This window comes from Salmo salar, unplaced genomic scaffold (assembly GCF_965601325.2).
Source record: "Salmo salar unplaced genomic scaffold, fSalSal1 ptg000687l, whole genome shotgun sequence".
Classification (NCBI taxonomy): Eukaryota; Metazoa; Chordata; class Actinopteri; order Salmoniformes; family Salmonidae; genus Salmo; species Salmo salar.
Genome location: NW_027675464.1, coordinates 242,101 through 266,711, shown reverse-complemented (window position 1 = coordinate 266,711; position 24,611 = coordinate 242,101). Strand labels below are relative to the sequence as shown.

Genomic DNA, 24,611 nt, shown 5'->3' with positions numbered 1-24,611 from the left:
CAATGGGATCTTTAATGACCTCAGAGAGTCAGGACACCCGTTTAACGTCCCATCCGAAAGACTGCACCCTACACTGGGCAGTCACTGCCCTGGGGCATTGGGATATTGTTTAGACCAGAGGAAAGAGTGCCTCCGACTGGCCCTCCAACACCACTTCCAGCAGCATATGGTCTCCCATCCAGGGACTGACCAGGACCAACCCTGCTTAGCTTCAGAAGCAAGCCAGCAGTGGGATGCAGGGTGGTATGCTGCTGGCAATCAATTGTGCGAAAGGAGGGAGATGAGGTTACACGTCCTGTTAAAACGAACAGCTCAAAAACCACACGGAATCTGGGAGTAATGTGTACATCCCTGGTTAGAGGACAATTTGTAGAAAACAGCTCGCTACATTTTGAAGTGTTGCGTTTTGATTCAAGTGGGTCACCAACATGGTAAGTGTAACACAACTCTTTTTTTGTCCGTTATTTTTTTGTTAGTCACTTTTTGTTAAATCTCATAAATAGTAACTCTACCATTTCAGAGCCTGGATTTCCCCCCTGAGGCTAATATCCATATCATGTTGAAATCAATAGAACAGGGGACAAACGTTTAGGGTTCTACATTGTGACATCATTAAAATACTCCTACTACAATGTTAAAACATTCTACATTGTGAGATTTCATTTCATTGATATCATGAAACAATTCCTTCATGTATGTATTTTCTGATGTTTGATCAGAGATCTTTTATCAGAGTATCTCTTGTCACACTGATCACAGCTATAAGGCTTCTCTCCTGTGTGTGTTCTCTGGTGAAGAGTCAGAGTGCTCAATGCAGCAAAACTCTTCCCACATTGACCACAGCTATAAGGTTTCTCTCCTGTGTGTGTTCTCTGGTGCACTGTCAGCACTCCAGATCGACCAAAACTCTTCCCACATTGATCACAGCTATAAGGTTTCTCTCCTGTGTGTATTCTCTGGTGTGATACCAGATGGCCAGATTGACCAAAACTCTTCCCACATTGACCACAGCTATAAGGTTTCTCTCCTGTGTGTATTCTCTGGTGTAGAGTCAGATTGCCAGATCCTGTAAAACTCTTCCCACATTGATCACACCTATAAGGTTTCTCTCCTGTGTGTATTCTCTGGTGTAGAGTCAGACTAAGAGATGCAGCAAAACTCTTCCCACATTGACCACAGATATAAGATTTATCTCCTGTGTGTGTTCTATGGTGCACTGTCAGCCCTCCAGATACACCAAAACTCTTCCCACATTTATCACAGCTATAAGGTTTCTCTCCTGTGTGTGTTCTCTGGTGTATTGTTAGATAGCTAGATGTAGTAAAACTCTTCCCACATTGATCACAGCCGTATGATTTCTCTCCTGTGTGAATTCTTTTATGTATTTTAAGGTTTGATGAAGAGTTGAATCTCTTCCCACAGTCAGAGCAGCAGTGAGTTCTCTTCCCTGTGTGTCTCTGCTGGTGTTTATTGAGGTGTTCTGATCTGGAGAGACTCTTCTCTGCCTCGTCAGCATCATGAGGTTGTTGAGGCTCCCCAGAGGATCCACGATAGTCCCGTATCTCTCCTGTGTGAACAACAAAGTCAGACAGATGATTAAAGGCCCACAACAGCGGTAATCTACTGTAAAAGGTGATGCCAACAGCGGAGCCATGATGTTGTACAACAACTGACGTCTGTAATGAATGTTAAAATTATTTGATATTTGCCTTAAAATGAGCAAGAATAGTCATATTTTGTCTTGTTTTCACATTAGTAGTAACATCAATGATTGTAGGCTAGAAATAAGTTATTAAAGTTGATGAAACTCTAAGCAGTGTGCCAGACGACTTTTGGTCTCCAATATAGGCCCCTTTCTGTGTTTGCTAAAATTGTGGCATGAGGGCGATGCACATGCAATTTGATTGCAGAAACTCCTCCCTGCTAATGAGGAAACCACTAGTTATGGATGTACTATATCTGCCTGGAGCAAAAATGGTGAGCAAAGATTTTAGTTTTTCACAATGTATTCTGAATGTGAATGGGGGAAACTCAGGGGAGTAACCTCCATTTCCAGGTTGCTTATGAATGCATTTCACACTACTTTGGATTATAATTGTAAGGATATTTGAATGTCCTGTTTAATATAATGCTTGCTAAAGCATTAAGAATTATGTGTAATTATTGAAGAACCGCGTTAATGACAGTATCCATTTGGGTGTTGTCAATAAAGTTAAGATTTTATTTATTTATTTAACCAGGTAGGCCAGTTGAGAACAAGTTCTCATTTACAACTGTGACCTGGCCAAGATAAAGCAAAGCAGTGCGACAAAAAAACAACAGAGTTACACGTTGGATAAACAAACGTACAGTCAATAACACAATAGAAAAATCTACATACAGTGTGTGCAAATGGAGTACGGAGGCAAGGCAATAAATAGACCATAGTAGTGAAGTAATTACAATTTAGCAAATTAACACTGGAGAGATAGATGTGCAGATGATGATGTGCAAGTAGAAATACTGGTGTACAAAAGAGCAAAAAAGTAAATAAAAACATGGGGATGAGGTAGGCAGTTGGATGGGCTATTTACAGATGGGCTGTGTACAGCTGCAGCGATCGGTAAGCTGATCAGATAGCTGATGCTTAAAGTTAGTGAGGGAGATATATGTCTCCAACTTCAGCGATTTTTGCAATTCGTTCCAGTCATTGGCAGCAGAGAACTGGAAGGAAATGCGGCCAAAGTAGGTGTTGGCTTTGGGGATGACCAGTGAGATATACCTCCTGGAGCGCGTGCTATGGGTGGGTGTTGCTATGGTGACCAGTGAGCTGAGTTAAGGCGGCCTAGCAAAGACTTGTAGATGACCTGGAGCCAATGGGTTTGGCGACGAATATGTAGCGAGGGCCAGCCGACGAGAGCATACAGGGTGCAGTGGTGGGTGGTATATGGGACTTTGGTGACAAAACGGATGGCACTGTGATAAGACTGCATCCAGTTTGATGAGTAGAGTGTTGGAGGCTATTTTGAAAATGACATCGCCGAAGTCAAGGATCGGTAGGATAGCCAGTTTTACGAGGGTATGTTTGGCAGCGTGAGTGAAGGAGGCTTTGTTGCGAAATAGGAAGCCGATGCTAGATTTAATTTTGGATTGGAAATGCTTAATATTAGTCTGGAAGGAGAGTTTACAGTCTAGCCAGACACCTAGGTATTTGTAGTTGTCCACATATTCTAAGTCAGAACCGTCCAGAGTAGTGATGCTGGACGGGCGAGCAGGTGCGGTATCCCAGGTCCATAACAAATGTAGTTTTGTTCGAAAAAGCTCATAATTTATGCCCAAAAAGCTCCGTGTTGTTAGCGCGTCGTGTAGGCTACTCAAAAACATGAACGTCGCCCGCCGGACATGTCTTCACCAAAAAGGGAGAAAAAAATTATGTACGTTCGTTCAAACATGTCAAACGTTGTATAGCATAAAATGTTAGGGCCTTTTTCAATCAGAACTTCAATAATATTCAAGGCGGACGATTGCATTCTCTTTTAAAACGTATTGGAACGAGGGTACCCAACATGCACTCGCGCGCCAGAGTAGTATCGGCCATCCGCTTATGACCAACGTTCCAAGTCTCTTGTTCGGTCAGTTTTCATAGTAGAAGACTCAAACCACTTTGTAAAGACTGGTGACATCTAGTGGAAGCCATAGGAAGTGCTCAATGATTAATAAGCCCCTGTATGTTTCAATGGCATAGGCTTAAAAGTAATTCAACACATCAGGTATCCACTTCCTGTCAGAATTTGTCTCAGGGTTTTGACTGCCATATGAGTTCTGTTATACTTACAGACACCATTCAAACAGTTTTAGAAAATTCAGAGTGTTTTCTATCCAAACCTGAACAATAATATGCATATCCTAGCTTCTGAGTTGGTGTAGGAGGCAGTTAAAAATGGGCACATATTTTTTTTTAAATTCTCAATACTGTCCCCTATCCCCAACATTAAAGGCACAGTCAACTTAGTGTATGTAAACTTCTGACCCACTGGAATTGTGATACAGTGAATTATAAGTGAAATAATCTGTAAACAATTGTTGGAAAAACTACTTGTGTCATGCACAAAGTAGATGTCCTAACCGACTTGTCAAAACTATAGTTTGTTATCAAACAATTTGTGGAGTGGTTGAAAAACAAGTTTTGATGACTCCAACCTAAGTGTATGTAAACTTCTGACTTCAACTGTAGCTGACATACTGGTACATACTGCTGTAAAGATATGCTATGTGGTTCATAAGGACAGCGTAGCTAGCTAACATACTGGTACATACTGCTGTAAAGATATGCTATGTGGTTCATAAGGACAGCGTAGCTTGCTAACATACTGGTACATACTGCTGTAAAGATATGCTGTGTGGTTCATAAGGACAGCGTAGCTAGCTAACATACTGGTACATACTGCTGTAAAGATATGCTATGCGGTTTGTAAGGATAACGTAGCCAACATATCGTTACATTGCTCAACATTCTCTTAACATTTGTCATAATTAGTTAAAGCAGTTCATTTGTATCCACTCTCTCGTCGGACTTCGGCTGCATATTTTCCACAATTTTTTTCAAATCTGGTAAAATAGTTGAAGCCCCGCCCATTTCCTGAAGAATTGCATTATGGGCCCTAAAAGCACAGAAATAGTGTCCTCTGCATATATACTTCGTATTTTGGCGACTGTAGTACCACACCCGGGAACTTTTGGCATACTAACTATATCCATACTATGACAAATAAGCATAATATATAGTATGGTTAGTATGAGTATTCGAACACAGCTCAAGTCTCTGGGCAGCCATTTTGTTTCTGTTTTAAAACTAGGTTGCCCCTTTAAAAAAGCCACACAATCAATCAACCAATCTGCAGTCCAAACAATAACAAAGCTGTACTTCCACCACTGTTTTGGTAATAAGATGATTATGGGGTTGGAGAAATGTAACTACTCTCAAATTCATAGACAGACCGATGGATGCAAGGACTGACCATCCATGATATCAACATTATAGTTTTAACCATGTTGAGGCTATACAGTGTTGGTTTACATTGTTTCTAAACATTGGAGTAAAAAAAGCTTATTTGGGGTTCTGATGGGGTACAACAGTTGAACTAAGCTCATGAGGCATGTGTTATATTCTTCAAGAACCAATGGCTATAATTAAATAATTTTAAAGAAAAAAAAAATGGATGTAGCAATTACAGATTTCCCCTTTAACACCTCAGTTTAACACGTGTAGAGTTTGTGCCTCTGTTTTTAAAACAGTACTTACTAGTGTTAATCAGGGCCCGTTCATCGTTAGAACCATTGGATGCCTTAACATGCCTTTGGGAAACCGGGACCAGATATCCAGTTTCTTCCTCTTCTTCCTTCTTCGATGTGACAGTCATCTCCTCCTCCTCTTTCACTCCAAAAACTGCATCCTCCTCCTCCTTCACTCTGAACGTGTCTTCCTCTTCTTTTACTGTAACATCCTCCTCCTCTTTCACTCTGAACACGTCTTCCTCTTCTTTCACTGTAATGTCTTTCTCTTCTTCTTTCACGGTAACAGCCTCACCCTCTACTTGTTTTTGTATTGAAACAGCCTCCTCTTCCTCCTCCTCTTTGACGAGAGCTTCTTTCTCCGTCCAGCAGACATCTTCTTTAACAGGAGGAGAGTAGCTTTGTGAGCGCATGGTCGGAGATGTTAGCTAGCTAGGCTAATGCTAACTTAACCAGCCCGCTAGCTGACTAATAACAACAACACCGTAAATATGAAATTAAATCGGATAACTAACTAGACGACAAAAGTGGCTTTAAAACACAGTTGCTAATATACACTAAAGCGCCCAAAGAGCTTTATTGGTTCGGCTATTTTGTCTAGCAAGCTACCGTGGTGTCTGACTAACTGTTGCTGCTGTTGAAAGAAGCGTTCCGTCCACTAGATTATACGTCACACCAACAGCATTACCTTAAATTCCCACACCGCCATCTGCTGACTGGAGTGGGTAACGCAGTTGAGTAAAATGTTTATTTTATTGTCAGACAAAAAGTTAAAGTGTAGGAAGCATGAGTTTTTACTCACCAGCGTAACAACACAGTGTGGTTAAAGACTTACTAAGCTAGTTGTAGTCACGATATGGTTACCTATAAGTACAAACAGCTATGTTTTTGCATTATTACAAATGTATGAACTTATTTCGGGAAATCTTCTAAACTACCCACAATGCACTATTTCCCAACGTCATATGTATTATCAACTCTATGCTACCGAGTTTGTATGCCAGTGTAACGGTGTAATGAAGTTACATTTAAAAAATGTATTTAACCATTATTTAACCAGGCAAGCCAGCTAAGAACAAATTATTATTTACAATGACCGACCTACCCCTGCCAAACCCTAACCCAGACGATGCTGGGCCACTGTGCGCTGCCCTATGGGACTCCCTATCCCGGCCTGTTATGATACAGCCTAGTTTTGAACCAGGGTCTGTGGTGACGCCTCTAGCACTGAGATGCAGGACCTTAGACTGCTGCTCGTGTCTTTACATTACAGTCAGTGATAAAGGTATGGGATTCTGGGTAATACAAAGCAGATTTATGGAGAATTTAGAAATTGAGTGGTCCTGGGATAGAAATGTATGAAGTTGACATTAGATCATAAACCATCCACCTTTTACATCATAAATTAGCAATTTATGTTTTAGTAACTTCTGTTGTTGGTTTGGCCCCTCTTTATATGTTATTTGCCGAATCTCAGTTTTCCATGTGGGTTTTATGCTAAAGTTCCCTCTTTCAAGTTGGTAGCAAACTGGAAAATGCATCTTCTATAGGAGTGCTATTTATATCCTGAACATTCATCCACACTGCATCTTCTTTAGGAGTGCTATTTATATCCTGATCATTCATCCACACTGCATCTTCTTTAGGAGTGCTATTTATATCCTGATCATTCATCCACACTGCATCTTCTTTAGGAGTGCTATTTATATCCTGTCACTACTGATCATTCATCCACACTGCATCTTCTTTAGGAGTGCTATTTATATCCTGTTGACTACTGATCATTCATCCACACTGCATCTTCTATAGGAGTGCTATTTATATCCTGATCATTCATCCACACTGCATCTTCTATAGGAGTGCTATTTATATCCTGATCATTCATCCACACTGCATCTTCTATAGGAGTGCTATTTATATCCTGATCATTCATCCACACTGCATCTTCTATAGGAGTGCTATTTATATCCTGTCACTACTGATCATTCATCCACACTGCATCTTCTTTATGAGTGCTATTTATATCCTGATCATTCATCCACACTGCATCTCCTTTAGGGCTGCTATTTATATCCTGTCACTACTGATCATTCATCCACACTGCATCTTCTTTATGAGTGCTATTTATATCCTGATCATTCATCCCCACTGCATCTTCTTTAGGAGTGCTATTTATATCCTGATCATTCATCCACACTGCATCTTCTTTAGGAGTGCTATTTATATCCTGATCATTCATCCACACTGCATCTTCTATAGGAGTGCTATTTATATCCTGATCATTCATCCACACTGCATCTTCTTTAGGAGTGCTATTTATATCCTGATCATTCATCCACACTGCATCTTCTATAGGAGTGCTATTTATATCCTGATCATTCATCCACACTGCATCTTCTATAGGAGTGCTATTTATATCCTGATCATTCATCCACACTGCATCTTCTATAGGAGTGCTATTTATATCCTGTCACTACTGATCATTCATCCACACTGCATCTTCTTTATGAGTGCTATTTATATCCTGATCATTCATCCACACTGCATCTCCTTTAGGGCTGCTATTTATATCCTGTCACTACTGATCATTCATCCACACTGCATCTTCTTTATGAGTGCTATTTATATCCTGATCATTCATCCCCACTGCATCTTCTTTAGGAGTGCTATTTATATCCTGATCATTCATCCACACTGCATCTTCTTTAGGAGTGCTATTTATATCCTGATCATTCATCCACACTGCATCTTCTATAGGAGTGCTATTTATATCCTGATCATTCATCCACACTGCATCTTCTTTAGGAGTGCTATTTATATCCTGATCATTCATCCACACTGCATCTTCTTTAGGAGTGCTATTTATATCCTGATCATTCATCCACACTGCATCTTCTATAGGAGTGCTATTTTTATCCTGTCACTACTGATCATTCATCCACACTGCATCTCCTTTAGGAGTGCTATTTATATCCTGATCATTCATCCTCACTGCATCTTCTATAGGAGTGCTATTTATATCCTGTCACTACTGATCATTCATCCACACTGCATCTCCTTTAGGAGTGCTATTTATATCCTGATCATTCATCCACACTGCATCTCCTTTAGGAGTGGTATTTATATCCTGTCACTACTGATCATTCATCCACACTGCATCTTCTTTAGGAGTGCTATTTATATCCTGATCATTCATCCACACTGCATCATCTTTAGGAGTGATATTTATATCCTGATCATTCATCCACACTGCATCTTCTTTAGGAGTGCTATTTATATCCTGATCATTCATCCACACTGCATCTTCTTTAGGAGTGATATTTATATCCTGATCATTCATCCACACTGCATCTTCTTTAGGAGTGCTATTTATATCCTGATCATTCATCCACACTGCATCTTCTTTAGGAGTGCTATTTATATCCTGATCATTCATCCACACTGCATCTTCTTTAGGAGTGCTATTTATATTCTGATCATTCATCCACACTGCATCTTCTTTAGGAGTGCTATTTATATCCTGATCATTCATCCACACTGCAACTTCTTTAGGAGTGCTATTTATATCCTGTCACTACTGATCATTCATCCACACTGCATCATCTTTAGGAGTGCTATTTATATCCTGATCATTCATCCACACTGCATCTTCTTTAGGAGTGCTATTTATATCCTGTTGACTACTGATCATTCATCCACACTGCATCTTCTTTAGGAGTGATATTTATATCCTGATCATTCATCCACACTGCATCTTCTTTAGGAGTGCTATTTATATCCTGATCATTCATCCACACTGCATCTTCTTTAGGAGTGCTATTTATATCCTGATCATTCATCCACACTGCATCTTCTTTAGGAGTGCTATTTATATTCTGATCATTCATCCACACTGCATCTTCTTTAGGAGTGCTATTTATATCCTGATCATTCATCCACACTGCAACTTCTTTAGGAGTGCTATTTATATCCTGTCACTACTGATCATTCATCCACACTGCATCTTCTTTAGGAGTGCTATTTATATTCTGATCATTCATCCACACTGCATCTTCTTTAGGAGTGCTATTTATATCCTGATCATTCATCCACACTGCATCTTCTTTAGGAGAGCTATTTATATCCTGTCACTACTGATCATTCATCCACACTGCATCTTCTTTAGGAGTGCTATTTATATCCTGATCATTCATCCACACTGCAACTTCTTTAGGAGTGCTATTTATATCCTGTCACTACTGATCATTCATCCACACTGCATCATCTTTAGGAGTGCTATTTATATCCTGATCATTCATCCACACTGCATCTTCTTTAGGAGTGCTATTTATATCCTGATCATTCATCCACACTGCATCTTCTTTAGGAGTGCTATTTATATTCTGATCATTCATCCACACTGCATCATCTTTAGGAGTGCTATTTATATCCTGATCATTCATCCACACTGCAACTTCTTTAGGAGTGCTATTTATATCCTGTCACTACTGATCATTCATCCACACTGCATCTTCTTTAGGAGTGCTATTTATATTCTGATCATTCATCCACACTGCATCTTCTTTAGGAGTGCTATTTATATCCTGATCATTCATCCACACTGCATCTTCTATAGGAGTGCTATTTATATTCTGATCATTCATCCACACTGCATCTTCTTTAGGAGTGCTATTTATATCCTGATCATTCATCCTCACTGCATCTTCTATAGGAGTGCTATTTATATCCTGTCATTACTGATCATTCATCCACACTGCATCTTCTATAGGAGTGCTATTTATATCCTGATCATTCATCCACACTGCATCTTCTATAGGAGTGCTATTTATATCCTGTCACTACTGATCATTCATCCACACTGCATCTTCTTTATGAGTGCTATTTATATCCTGATCATTCATCCACACTGCATCTCCTTTAGGGCTGCTATTTATATCCTGTCACTACTGATCATTCATCCACACTGCATCTTCTTTATGAGTGCTATTTATATCCTGATCATTCATCCCCACTGCATCTTCTTTAGGAGTGCTATTTATATCCTGATCATTCATCCACACTGCATCTTCTTTAGGAGTGCTATTTATATCCTGATCATTCATCCACACTGCATCTTCTATAGGAGTGCTATTTATATCCTGATCATTCATCCACACTGCATCTTCTTTAGGAGTGCTATTTATATCCTGATCATTCATCCACACTGCATCTTCTTTAGGAGTGCTATTTATATCCTGATCATTCATCCACACTGCATCTTCTATAGGAGTGCTATTTTTATCCTGTCACTACTGATCATTCATCCACACTGCATCTCCTTTAGGAGTGCTATTTATATCCTGATCATTCATCCTCACTGCATCTTCTATAGGAGTGCTATTTATATCCTGTCACTACTGATCATTCATCCACACTGCATCTCCTTTAGGAGTGCTATTTATATCCTGATCATTCATCCACACTGCATCTCCTTTAGGAGTGGTATTTATATCCTGTCACTACTGATCATTCATCCACACTGCATCTTCTTTAGGAGTGCTATTTATATCCTGATCATTCATCCACACTGCATCATCTTTAGGAGTGATATTTATATCCTGATCATTCATCCACACTGCATCTTCTTTAGGAGTGCTATTTATATCCTGATCATTCATCCACACTGCATCTTCTTTAGGAGTGATATTTATATCCTGATCATTCATCCACACTGCATCTTCTTTAGGAGTGCTATTTATATCCTGATCATTCATCCACACTGCATCTTCTTTAGGAGTGCTATTTATATCCTGATCATTCATCCACACTGCATCTTCTTTAGGAGTGCTATTTATATTCTGATCATTCATCCACACTGCATCTTCTTTAGGAGTGCTATTTATATCCTGATCATTCATCCACACTGCAACTTCTTTAGGAGTGCTATTTATATCCTGTCACTACTGATCATTCATCCACACTGCATCATCTTTAGGAGTGCTATTTATATCCTGATCATTCATCCACACTGCATCTTCTTTAGGAGTGCTATTTATATCCTGTTGACTACTGATCATTCATCCACACTGCATCTTCTTTAGGAGTGATATTTATATCCTGATCATTCATCCACACTGCATCTTCTTTAGGAGTGCTATTTATATCCTGATCATTCATCCACACTGCATCTTCTTTAGGAGTGCTATTTATATCCTGATCATTCATCCACACTGCATCTTCTTTAGGAGTGCTATTTATATTCTGATCATTCATCCACACTGCATCTTCTTTAGGAGTGCTATTTATATCCTGATCATTCATCCACACTGCAACTTCTTTAGGAGTGCTATTTATATCCTGTCACTACTGATCATTCATCCACACTGCATCTTCTTTAGGAGTGCTATTTATATTCTGATCATTCATCCACACTGCATCATCTATAGGAGTGCTATTTATATCCTGATCATTCATCCACACTGCATCTTCTTTAGGAGTGCTATTTATATCCTGATCATTCATCCACACTGCATCTTCTTTAGGAGTGCTATTTATATCCTGATCATTCATCCACACTGCATCTTCTTTAGGAGTGCTATTTATATTCTGATCATTCATCCACACTGCATCTTCTTTAGGAGTGCTATTTATATCCTGATCATTCATCCACACTGCAACTTCTTTAGGAGTGCTATTTATATCCTGTCACTACTGATCATTCATCCACACTGCATCTTCTTTAGGAGTGCTATTTATATTCTGATCATTCATCCACACTGCATCTTCTTTAGGAGTGCTATTTATATCCTGATCATTCATCCACACTGCATCTTCTATAGGAGTGCTATTTATATTCTGATCATTCATCCACACTGCATCTTCTTTAGGAGTGCTATTTATATCCTGATCATTCATCCTCACTGCATCTTCTATAGGAGTGCTATTTATATCCTGTCATTACTGATCATTCATCCACACTGCATCTTCTATAGGAGTGCTATTTATATCCTGATCATTCATCCACACTGCATCTTCTATAGGAGTGCTATTTATATCCTGTCACTACTGATCATTCATCCACACTGCATCTTCTTTATGAGTGCTATTTATATCCTGATCATTCATCCACACTGCATCTCCTTTAGGGCTGCTATTTATATCCTGTCACTACTGATCATTCATCCACACTGCATCTTCTTTATGAGTGCTATTTATATCCTGATCATTCATCCCCACTGCATCTTCTTTAGGAGTGCTATTTATATCCTGATCATTCATCCACACTGCATCTTCTTTAGGAGTGCTATTTATATCCTGATCATTCATCCACACTGCATCTTCTATAGGAGTGCTATTTATATCCTGATCATTCATCCACACTGCATCTTCTTTAGGAGTGCTATTTATATCCTGATCATTCATCCACACTGCATCTTCTTTAGGAGTGCTATTTATATCCTGATCATTCATCCACACTGCATCTTCTATAGGAGTGCTATTTTTATCCTGTCACTACTGATCATTCATCCACACTGCATCTCCTTTAGGAGTGCTATTTATATCCTGATCATTCATCCTCACTGCATCTTCTATAGGAGTGCTATTTATATCCTGTCACTACTGATCATTCATCCACACTGCATCTCCTTTAGGAGTGCTATTTATATCCTGATCATTCATCCACACTGCATCTCCTTTAGGAGTGGTATTTATATCCTGTCACTACTGATCATTCATCCACACTGCATCTTCTTTAGGAGTGCTATTTATATCCTGATCATTCATCCACACTGCATCATCTTTAGGAGTGATATTTATATCCTGATCATTCATCCACACTGCATCTTCTTTAGGAGTGCTATTTATATCCTGATCATTCATCCACACTGCATCTTCTTTAGGAGTGATATTTATATCCTGATCATTCATCCACACTGCATCTTCTTTAGGAGTGCTATTTATATCCTGATCATTCATCCACACTGCATCTTCTTTAGGAGTGCTATTTATATCCTGATCATTCATCCACACTGCATCTTCTTTAGGAGTGCTATTTATATTCTGATCATTCATCCACACTGCATCTTCTTTAGGAGTGCTATTTATATCCTGATCATTCATCCACACTGCAACTTCTTTAGGAGTGCTATTTATATCCTGTCACTACTGATCATTCATCCACACTGCATCATCTTTAGGAGTGCTATTTATATCCTGATCATTCATCCACACTGCATCTTCTTTAGGAATGCTATTTATATCCTGTTGACTACTGATCATTCATCCACACTGCATCTTCTTTAGGAGTGATATTTATATCCTGATCATTCATCCACACTGCATCTTCTTTAGGAGTGCTATTTATATCCTGATCATTCATCCACACTGCATCTTCTTTAGGAGTGCTATTTATATCCTGATCATTCATCCACACTGCATCTTCTTTAGGAGTGCTATTTATATTCTGATCATTCATCCACACTGCATCTTCTTTAGGAGTGCTATTTATATCCTGATCATTCATCCACACTGCAACTTCTTTAGGAGTGCTATTTATATCCTGTCACTACTGATCATTCATCCACACTGCATCTTCTTTAGGAGTGCTATTTATATTCTGATCATTCATCCACACTGCATCTTCTTTAGGAGTGCTATTTATATCCTGATTATTCATCCACACTGCATCTTCTTTAGGAGAGCTATTTATATCCTGTCACTACTGATCATTCATCCACACTGCATCTTCTTTAGGAGTGCTATTTATATTCTGATCATTCATCCACACTGCATCATCTATAGGAGTGCTATTTATATCCTGATCATTCATCCACACTGCATCTTCTTTAGGAGTGCTATTTATATCCTGATCATTCATCCACACTGCATCTTCTTTAGGAGTGCTATTTATATCCTGATCATTCATCCACACTGCATCTTCTTTAGGAGTGCTATTTATATTCTGATCATTCATCCACACTGCATCTTCTTTAGGAGTGCTATTTATATCCTGATCATTCATCCACACTGCAACTTCTTTAGGAGTGCTATTTATATCCTGTCACTACTGATCATTCATCCACACTGCATCTTCTTTAGGAGTGCTATTTATATTCTGATCATTCATCCACACTGCATCTTCTTTAGGAGTGCTATTTATATCCTGATCATTCATCCACACTGCATCTTCTATAGGAGTGCTATTTATATTCTGATCATTCATCCACACTGCATCTTCTTTAGGAGTGCTATTTATATCCTGATCATTCATCCTCACTGCATCTTCTATAGGAGTGCTATTTATATCCTGTCATTACTGATCATTCATCCACACTGTGTGTCTCATCAATGCAGGTAATTTATGACATGTATAAAGTATGTGTTTTATAAACTCATGAACACCAGCCAGTTTATCAGCCCGGTTCTGTTAGTTTAGGTGGATTATACTTCTTCACCACCAGAGGGGGACGTTGAGTAATATTTCAGGTTAATTTGATATATTTTGATACTAAAATGGATGACAGTTTATTCTGATGTTGTGAATATGAGATTACACATGGAAACAATGTATTTATTTTATTATAGTAAATTAGGAATTATTAGGAACTGTTAAATCCACTTTATGATCATAATAACTTTGACAGACATCTTGATAGTTTTTTGTTAGTATATTATAGGGTAGATTTATGGAGAATTGCTGTGGGAGTGCTATTTATATCCCGTCACTACTGATCATTCATCCATACTGTGTGTGTCCCATCATTGCAGCTTTGGAAATAAATGAACTATCCATTCATTGCTCCTTCCTGTGTTGACTCACTGACTTGAGAGACGGGAACAGGAAGGTCACACTAGGTTGATATCTAGCTCAAGCTTGCAAACGTTAACCACACCTTTCCATGTACTGTGTGATTGGGTTATCTAGAGGGAACCCGTTAGCACGGTAGGCTCTGGTGCCTTCTTGCTGTGGGCTCAAATCGACAGAGGAAATCAACCTGCTTGCTACTTTTTGTTTTGACAACTTTTCATTAGGGATGTTATGTTTGATACCGGAGCTACGAGGGCTGCGTCCAAATCGCTAAGCAGTAAACTTCAAAGCAGTGTACCGATGCCTGTATCACTTTATCAGCAGCACGTCATCAATGGCGTCTGAAGCTTCATTTGATCAAACAACCACCTGATTGGTTTGGTATTGGCCTTGTTCGACATTGCATGCGACTGCCGACTGACTGATCTACACATCACCTTACATCATAAATAACTACTCATTATTATTTATAAATCAGTCAGCCAGTGACCATTTACCCACAATGCAGCATGGATTTGATGCTCTCGAACACGGCCAGTGGTTTAGTAGATGACAAAAAGGCCACACTGCGCATGCGATTCGGTGCTCAAACCTGTTGAACCTACATTGCCGTTCAAAAGTTTGGAGTCAATTAGAAATGTCCTTGATTCCATGAAAACATTCATGAAATGAGTTGCATAATGAATAGGAAATATAGTCAAGTCTTTGACAAGGTTTTAAATAATGATTTTTAATTGGAATAATAATTGTGTCCTTCAAACTTTGAATCCTCCATTTGCAGCGATTACAGCCTTGCAGATCTTTGGCATTCCAGTTGTCAATTTGTTGAGGTAATCTGAAGAGATTTCACCCCATGTTTCCTGAAGCACCTCCCACAAGTTGGATTGGATTGATGGGCACTTCTTACGTATCATACGGTCAAGCTGCCCCCACAACAGCTCAATAGGGTTGAGATCCGGTGACTGTGCTGACCACTCCATTATAGACAGAATACCAGCTGAATGCTTCTTCCCTAAATGGAGCTGTGCTTTGGGTCATTGTCCTGGTGTAGGAGGAAGTTGGCTCCAATTAAGCGCCGTCCACAGGGTATGGCATGGCTTTGCAAAATGGAGTGATAGCCTTCCTTCTTCAAGATCCCTTTAACCCTGTATAAATCTCCCACTTTACCACCACCAAAGCACCCCAGACCATCACATTGCCTCCACCATGCTTGACAGAAGGCGTCAAGCACTCCTCCAGCATCTTTTCATTTTTTCTGGAACTCACGAATGTTCTTGTTTGTGATCCGAACACATCAAACTTAGATTCGTCTGTCCATAACACTTTTTTCCAATCTTCCTCTGCCCAATGTCTGTGTTAGTTTGCCCATCTTAATCTTTTCCTTTTTTTAAACGGTCTGAGATATGGATTTTTCTTTGCAACTCTGCCTAGAAAGCCAACATCCCGGAGTCGCCTCTTCACTGTTGACGTTTAGACTGGTGTTTTGCAGGTACAATTTGATTAAGCACCTAGTTGAAAACTTGTGAGGCGTCTGTTTCTCAAATTAGACACTAATGTACTTGTCCTCTTGCTCAGTTGTGCACTGGGGCCTCCTTCCATTCTGGTTAGGCCAGTTTGCGCTGTTCTGTGTAGGGAGTAGTACACAGCATTGTACGAGATCTTCAGTTTCTTGGCAATTTTTCGCATTGGAATAGCCTTCATTTCTCAGAAATAGAATAGACTAACAATTTTCAGAAGAAAATGATTTGTTTCTGGCCATTTTGAGCCTGTAATCGAACTCACAAATGCTGATGCTCCAGATACTCAACTAGTCTAAAGAAGGCCAGTTTTATTGCTTCATTAATCAGAACAAAAGTTTTCAGCTGTGCTAACATAATTGCAAAAGGGTTTTCTAATGATCAATTAGCCTTTTAAAATGATAAACTTGGAGAATATAAAATATAGAATATATTTTGATTTGTTTAACACTTTTTTTGGTTACTACATGATTCCATATTAGTTATTTCATAGTTTTGATGTCTCCACTATTATTCTACAATGTAGACAATAGTTAAAATAAAGAAAAAACATTGAATTTGGAGGTGTGTCCAAACAATTGACCGGTACTGAATATGCATTGTGGAGGAGAACTGATCCTAGATCTGTACAAAGGCATAACATCTACAGCAGGAACAACTGTCTGTGTTAAAAAGGCCCAGCTGGATTGAATTGAGCCATTTAAAATGACATTTAAAATGACATATTTGAATGTGAAATGATTTTCGGCTAAAATATCCTGGTTGTGGGTAAAGTTTATTTATTTTATACAGTCATTTTAGCTCATCTTTATCAAGGGTATCAATAACTAGGTGCTTATTTTGATATCTAGTTATTTGACTGAATCAGAAATACAGATGTGGAGTAGATGTAGAGTTTGTTTTAAATTCTCATAAAAAAATGAACTAATCAAACAACACTTGTTGCTCTTTGTACGTGTTGATATAATATTAATATTTAATGGAGAGAAAAAAAACGTTTCCCTAAACTGCTTTATAATATTATAATTCAATGAAGAATAAAAATAGTTTTCCCTCCTCAACTGCGTTTCCTCCCTCCAGACAGCAGATGGCGATATGTGTCTTTCAGGCGATATTTCTAGTGTGACGTATAATCTAGTGGACGGAACGCTTCTTCAACAACTGCAGCCACCTCGGTAGCTCGCTAGCCGACAAAGTCGGAACATTCAAGTTCTTTAGACAATTTCGTGGTTTATTTGTCACTATGATTTAAACATACTTATGTGGAAACAACTAGCTACCCCATTTAATTTAATATTTACGTTGTAAGTCAACTAGCTGGCTGGTTAAGTTAGCATTAGCCTAGCTAGCTAACATCCCCGACCATGCGCTCACTAAGTTACTCTCCTCCTGTTAAAGAAGAGGAGGTCTGCTGGACGGAGAAAGAAGCTCTCGTGAAAGAGGAGGAGGAAGAGGAGGCTGTTACAATACAAAAACAAGTAGAGGGTGAGGCTGTTACCGTGAAAGAAGAAGAGAAAGACGTTACAGTGAAAGAAGAGGAGGAAGAGGAGGCTGTTTCAATACAAAAACAAGTAGAGGGTGAGGCTGTTACCGTGAAAAAAGAAGAGAAAGACGTTACAGTGAAAGAAGAGGAAGACGCCTTCAGAGTGAAAGAGGAGGAGGATGTTACTGTGAAAGAAAAGGAGGAAGATGCAGTTTTTGGAGTGGAGGATGAAGAGGGGTGAGATTACTGTCACATTAGAGGAGGACGAAGAAGAGAAGACTGGAGATCTGATTATCACCAGTAAATACAGTGAGTACTATCTAATAAAACAGGGGCATTGATCTGATTAACACCAGTAAATACAGTGAGTACTATCTTATAAAACAGGGACATTGATCTGATTAACACCAGTAAATACAGTGAGTACTATCTAATGAAACAGGGACATTGATCTGATTAACACCAGTAAATACAGTGAGTACTATCTAATAAAACAGGGACATTGATCTGATTAACACCAGTAAATACAGTGAGTACTATCTAATAAAACAGGAACATTGATCTGATTAACACCAGTAAATACAGTGAGTACTATCTAATAAAACAGGAACATTGATCTGATTAACACCAGTAAATACAGTGAGTACTATCTAATAAAACAGGGACATTGATCTGATTAACACCAGTAAATACAGTGAGTACTATCTAATAAAACAGGAACATTGATCTGATTAACACCAGTAAATACAGTGAGTACTATCTAATATAACAGGGACATTGATCTGATTAACACCAGTAAATACAGTGAGTACTATCTAATATAACAGGGACATTGATCTGATTAACACCAGTAAATACAGTGAGTACTATCTAATATAACAGGGACATTGATCTGATTAACACCAGTAAATACAGTGAGTACTATCTAATAAAACAGGGACATTGATCTGGTTAACACCAGTAAATACAGTGAGTACTATCTAATAAAACAGGGACATTGATCTGATTAACACCAGTAAATACAGTGAGTACTATCTAATAAAACAGGGACATTGATCTGGTTAACACCAGTAAATACAGTGAGTACTATCTAATAAAACAGGGACATTGATCTGATTAACACCAGTAAATACAGTGAGTACTATCTTATAAAACAGGGACATTGATCTGATTAACACCAGTAAATACAGTGAGTACTATCTAATAAAACAGGGACATTGATCTGATTAACACCAGTAAATACAGTGAGTACTATCTAATAAAACAGGGACATTGATCTGATTAACACCAGTAAATACAGTGAGTACTATCTAATAAAACAGGGACATTGATCTGATTAACACCAGTAAATACAGTGAGTACTATCTAATAAAACAGGGACATTGATCTGATTAACACCAGTAAATACAGTGAGTACTATCTAATAAAACAGGGACATTGATCTGATTAACACCAGTAAATACAGTGAGTACTATCTAATAAAACAGGGACATTGATCTGATTAACACCAGTAAATACAGTGAGTACTATCTTATAAAACAGGGACACAAACTCTGCAGTTGTTGAACTAATGTGTGATTTTTAAAAGAGCATTCTACACTTGAATATGTTTTTGTACTGTATGAATTGTCCATGACGCCCTCCAGTGATTTTGTAAAAAACTTTTCCCGTTGAAAAGTGATATAATAATAAATGAAAACAACTTAACTTTATTGACAACACCCAAATGGATACTGTCATTAACGCGGTTCTTCAACAATTACACACAATACTTAATACTGTAGCTGTTTAGTTACAGTCACATGTTCAACTATCATCAGCTGATCCAGGAAATCATTTTCTGAATGACAGTCACATGACAAACATCACGACATGTAACAACAACCAAAGTGCTTCTTCATTCATTACTCTGGTAAAGACAGTTATGCCGTGCTCCACGTTGGATCCAACATCCCTAACAAATTGATGTTTATAATGTGTTATTGTCTGGTTGATTTACAGTAGGGTCTCGTTAGTCTGTTTGGATACAGAGATACTTCGCTCATAATGTGTAGAGAACTGTTCCTTGATGGATAGGCTATTGTACAACACACAGAGCTATTTTCCTTTATTCAGGACATTTAGAATGAACACATTACAGAGTAGCCTAGTGGGATTATTCACAAAATTATCTGGTGATCAGGTTATGAAATGTCACGACAGACATTTTAGTTTCCATGTTTCACTTGAAATATTTAATATATAGTCTTAGGTCTATGTTGTTGTTAGGTGAAGTTATGGGTCCTACAGTAGGTCTATGTTGTTGTTAGGTGATGTTATGGGTCCTACAGTAGGTCTATGTTGTTGTTAGGTGATGTTATGGGTCCTACAGTAGGTCTATGTTGTTGTTAGGTGAAGTTATGGGTCCAACAGTAGGTCTATGTTGTTGTTAGGTGAAGTTATGGGTCCTACAGTAGGTCTATGTTGTTATTAGGTGATGTTATGGGTCCTACAGCAGGTCTATGTTGTTGTTAGGTGAAGCTATGGGCCAATTTGTTAAACACTTGGTGTACAAACCCTTATTGTCAGCTTGATGGCAAAGCTAGCCAAAGAGCATTTTACTAGTTGAAGTGTTTTTTTTAAGTATAAAGCAGTTGATTTGCGACAATAACACAAACATATTAAGCAGGTGATTCAAGCGAGTCTTACAGTTATAATCCAAAAGTAGTGTGAAATGCACTCATAATCAACCTGTAAATGGAGGCTATTTTTGCTGTCAGCCTATGAGAACTCCCCTGAGTTTTCCCCCACGGTGGTGAATTAGTGAATAGACACAGAGCTTAATGTGAGTTTCCTTGAGTAGCACTCCTGATCTTGCGCTCTAATATTCAGAATGCTTTGTGAAAAACTAAAATCTTTGTTCACTATTTTTGCTCCATGCAGATATTCTACATCCATAACTAGTGGTTTCCTCATTACCAGATATACTACATCCATAACTAGTGGTTTCCTCAATTTCCAGATATACTACATCCATAACTAGTGGTTTCCTCATTACCAGATATACTACATCCATAACTAGTGGTTTCCTCAATTTCCAGATATACTACATCCATAACTAGTGGTTTCCTCGTTACCAGATATACTACATCCATAACTAGTGGTTTCCTCATTACCAGATATACTACATCCATAACTAGTGGTTTCCTCATTACCAGATATACTACATCCATAACTAGTGGTTTCCTCATTAGCAGGGAGGAGTTTCTGTAATCAAATTGTGTGTGCATTGCCCTCGTGCTGAAAGGACCTATATTGGAGACCAAAAGTCATCTGGCACACTGCTTAGAGTTACAACAACTTTAATAACTTATTTGTAGTTACTACTAATGTGAAAACAAGACTAAATATGACTTGTTGCTAACTTGACTGTCTTAATTGTCAAATAATTTAACAGATATGAATTGTTGTACAACTTCACGGGTATGCTCTGGGCATCACCTCAAATAAACAGTCTCAGACCTGCAGACCTGCTGTTTTCAACTCTCTAGAGACAGCAGGAGCGGTAGATATACTCTCAATGATCAGCTATGAAAAGCCAACTGACATTTACTCCTGGGGTCCTGACCTGTTGCACCCTCGACAACTACTGTGATTATTGTTATTTGACCATGCTGGTCATTTATGAACAATTTAACATCTTGGCCATATTCTGTTATAATCTCCACCCGGCACAGCCAGAAGAGGACTGGCCACCCCTCATAGCCTGGTTCCTCTCTAGGTTTCTTCCTAGGTTTTGGCCTTTCTAGGGAGTTTTTCCTAGCCACCGTGCTTCTACACCTGCATTGCTCGCTGTTTGGGGTTTTAGGCTGGGTTTCTATACAGCACTTTGTGACATCAGCTGATGTAAGAAGGGCTATATAAATACATTTGATTTGATTTCTGCTGTTGTAGGCCTTTAACCGTCTGTCTGACTTTGTCATTCACACAGGAGAGAGACGTGACTATCGGGGATCCTCCTGGGAGCCTCAACAACATCATGATGCTGAAGAGGCAGAGAAAAGTCTCTCCAGATCAGAACTCCTAAAGAAACACCAGCAGAGACCCACAGGGAAGAAATCTAACTGCTGCTCTGACTGTGGGAAGAGATTCAACACTTCATCAGACCTTAAAATACATCAAAGAATTCACACTGGAGAGAAATCTTACAGCTGTGATCAATGTGGGAAGAGATTTACCAGATCTAGCTATCTCACTATACATCAGAGAATACACACAGGAGAGAAACCATATAGCTGTGATCAATGTGGAAAGAGTTTCGGTGCATCTGGCTGTCTGACAAAACACCAGAGAACACACACAGGAGAGAAACCTTATAGCTGTAGTCAATGTGGAAAGAGTTTCTGTATATCTGGCTCTCTGACTGAACACCAGAGAACACACACAGGAGAGAAATCTTATAGCTGTGATCAATGTGGGAAGAGTTTTTCTCGGCAATACAGCCTGATAGTACACCAGCGGGGACACACAGGAGAGAAACCTTATAGCTGTGATCAATGTGGGAAGAGTTTTACTCAGCTAAACAGCCTGATAGTACACCAGCGGACACACACAGGAGAGAAACCTTATAGCTGTGATCAATGTGGGAAGAGTTTTACTACATCTAGCTATCTAACTATACACCAGAGAACACACACAGGAGAGAAACCTTATATCTGTGACCAATGTGGGAAGAGTTTTTCTACATCTAGCAATCTAACTATACACCAGAGAACACACACAGGAGAGAAACTTTATAGCTGTAGTCAGTGTGGGAAGCGTTTTACTTGGCTAAACAACCTAATATCACACCAGAGAAGACACACAGGAGAGAAAGCTTATAGCTGTGACCAATGTGGAAAGAGTTTCGGTACATCTGGCTGTCTGACAAAACACAAGAGAACACACACAGGAGAGAAACCTTATAGCTGTAATCAATGTGGGAAGAGATACTCTAATAAAAAATCTCTGACTAAACATCAGAAAATACATGGAGTTGTTTCATGATATCAATGAAATAATGTAAAATGTTTTTAATATTGTGGAAGTATTTTAGTAACGTCACAATATAGAATGTTTTAACATTGTAGTAGCAGTATTTTAAGGAATGAATGTAGAACCCTAAATGTTCAGTTGATATTAGCCTCAGTGGAAAGTAAAATCCAGGCTCTGAATTGAAAGAGTTACTATTTATGAGATGTAACAAAAAGTGACTAACAAAAATAGAGTTGTGTTACACTTACCACGTTGGTCACCCACTTGAATCAAAATGCAACACTTCAAAATGTTTAGGTTTTCAATATATCCCAAACTGTTTCTGCATATTGGTTATTGATTTGGACACGTTAAAACTGTGTTGTGACATTGCGCTATTCTCATTTAGCAAAATGTCATTCAAAAGACGTTGAAAATAAGACTATATATATGTTCGCTTGTAGTTCAAAGTGAAAGTTGAAAAGATGTATTTTCGGGTCGTTCTTTCAATGACTTGAAAACAACTTAATTTCAAGGTACTTGCAGCCTATACATAAGGACGCAGTGTAATAAATTGGTCTATAATAAAAAAAAATGTAACAATCTTACATCACTCCAGTATTTATTTACAACATCCAAGTGTTATATGTCTTTATTCCACTTCTGAAGAAGCAGGTCTCAAATCACCTCATATTTCAAACATTCAGCCTGACAAAAGATACGTGTTTTATTATTCCATGCCTCACCCTTAAGTTAATTATTGCCAATACATATTAACAAAGGGGTGTACATTTGCTTTTCATATTTCATAGTTACAATTCATGTAACATTTAGACATCATAATTATTGATACAACCATCATTATCCTGCTTTTAGAATATCAGGGTTCATTCTCAGATATGCCAACCCAAATGTACTGGAGCATGACATTGGGGACTGGGCCCCGATCCAACAACATGCCTATCGAGATATTGCAGGAGTTTGCTCTTGAAATCAGACATGACTAATACAATTTGATTTTTGTTTGGGCTTGTTCCAAGGGGACGAGAGTTCTAGAAGCTAGTGAGTTTTAGGAAGACGAGAGTTCTAGAAGCTAGTGGGTTTTAGGAAGACGAGAGTTCTAGAAGCTAGTGAGTTTTAGGAAGACGAGAGTTCTAGAAGCTAGTGAGTTTTAGGAAGACGAGAGTTCTAGAAGCTAGTGAGTTTTAGGAAGACGAGAGTTCTAGAAGCTAGTGAGTTTTAGGAAGACGAGAGTTCTAGAAGCTAGTGAGTTTTAGGATTCTATAGAAAGAAAAAGGAGAAAAATTATATGATTGTATATTATTATTTAGAAGTACGTTTTTTTTCTTGTTTTTAATTGTTGACAGCAAGTTGTTTTCTGTTGGTGGTGAGCAAACTTGTCCAACAAAAATATAGGATATATTTGTTGTCATAAGGGGGAAGGTGCTACAGGCTTTGGTTTTTCCATTTATGTTTTGTGGTTGGACTTTAGCTTGTTATCACGTCTAGCCCGTTAGCACGTCTAGCTCGTTAGCACGTCTAGCTCGTTAGCCCGTCTAGC

At 38.6% G+C, this 24,611-nt stretch overlaps 3 protein-coding genes across 3 annotated transcripts in view; 1 reads left to right on the top strand and 2 right to left on the bottom strand.

Moving 5' to 3' along the window:
• The window catches only part of LOC145877130 (uncharacterized), a 167,746-nt gene that overhangs the window by 73,016 nt on the left and 70,119 nt on the right, over window positions 1–24,611 (bottom strand). The gene's annotated exons all lie outside the window — the stretch shown is intronic.
• On the bottom strand, window positions 530–4,722 carry LOC145877110 (uncharacterized). The gene is made up of 2 exons (XM_082972404.1): window positions 4,701–4,722; window positions 530–1,567 (listed from the first exon to the last, which is right to left on the bottom strand). Exons 1-2 carry the CDS (start codon window positions 4,720–4,722, stop codon window positions 690–692), a joined length of 900 nt encoding a protein of 299 aa, XP_082828530.1. The 3' UTR covers window positions 530–689.
• LOC145877129 (uncharacterized) lies at window positions 18,049–23,658 on the top strand. The gene is made up of 2 exons (XM_082972422.1): window positions 18,049–18,367; window positions 22,029–23,658. Exons 1-2 carry the CDS (start codon window positions 18,265–18,267, stop codon window positions 23,081–23,083), a joined length of 1,158 nt encoding a protein of 385 aa, XP_082828548.1. The 5' UTR covers window positions 18,049–18,264; the 3' UTR covers window positions 23,084–23,658.

Excerpts from the sequence above, each read along its gene's own strand:
- LOC145877129 (XM_082972422.1), top strand. The coding sequence starts at position 18,265 with ATGCAGTTTTTGGAGTGGAGGATGAAGAGGGGTGAGATTACTGTCACA. Across the intron at positions 18,368-22,028 it reads GATTATCACCAGTAAATACA|GAGAGAGACGTGACTATCGG; the intron begins GTGAGTACTATC and ends TCATTCACACAG.
- LOC145877110 (XM_082972404.1), bottom strand. The coding sequence starts at position 4,722 with ATGCCAAAAGTTCCCGGGTGTG. Across the intron at positions 1,568-4,700 it reads GCCAAAAGTTCCCGGGTGTG|GAGAGATACGGGACTATCGT; the intron begins GTACTACAGTCG and ends TTGTTCACACAG.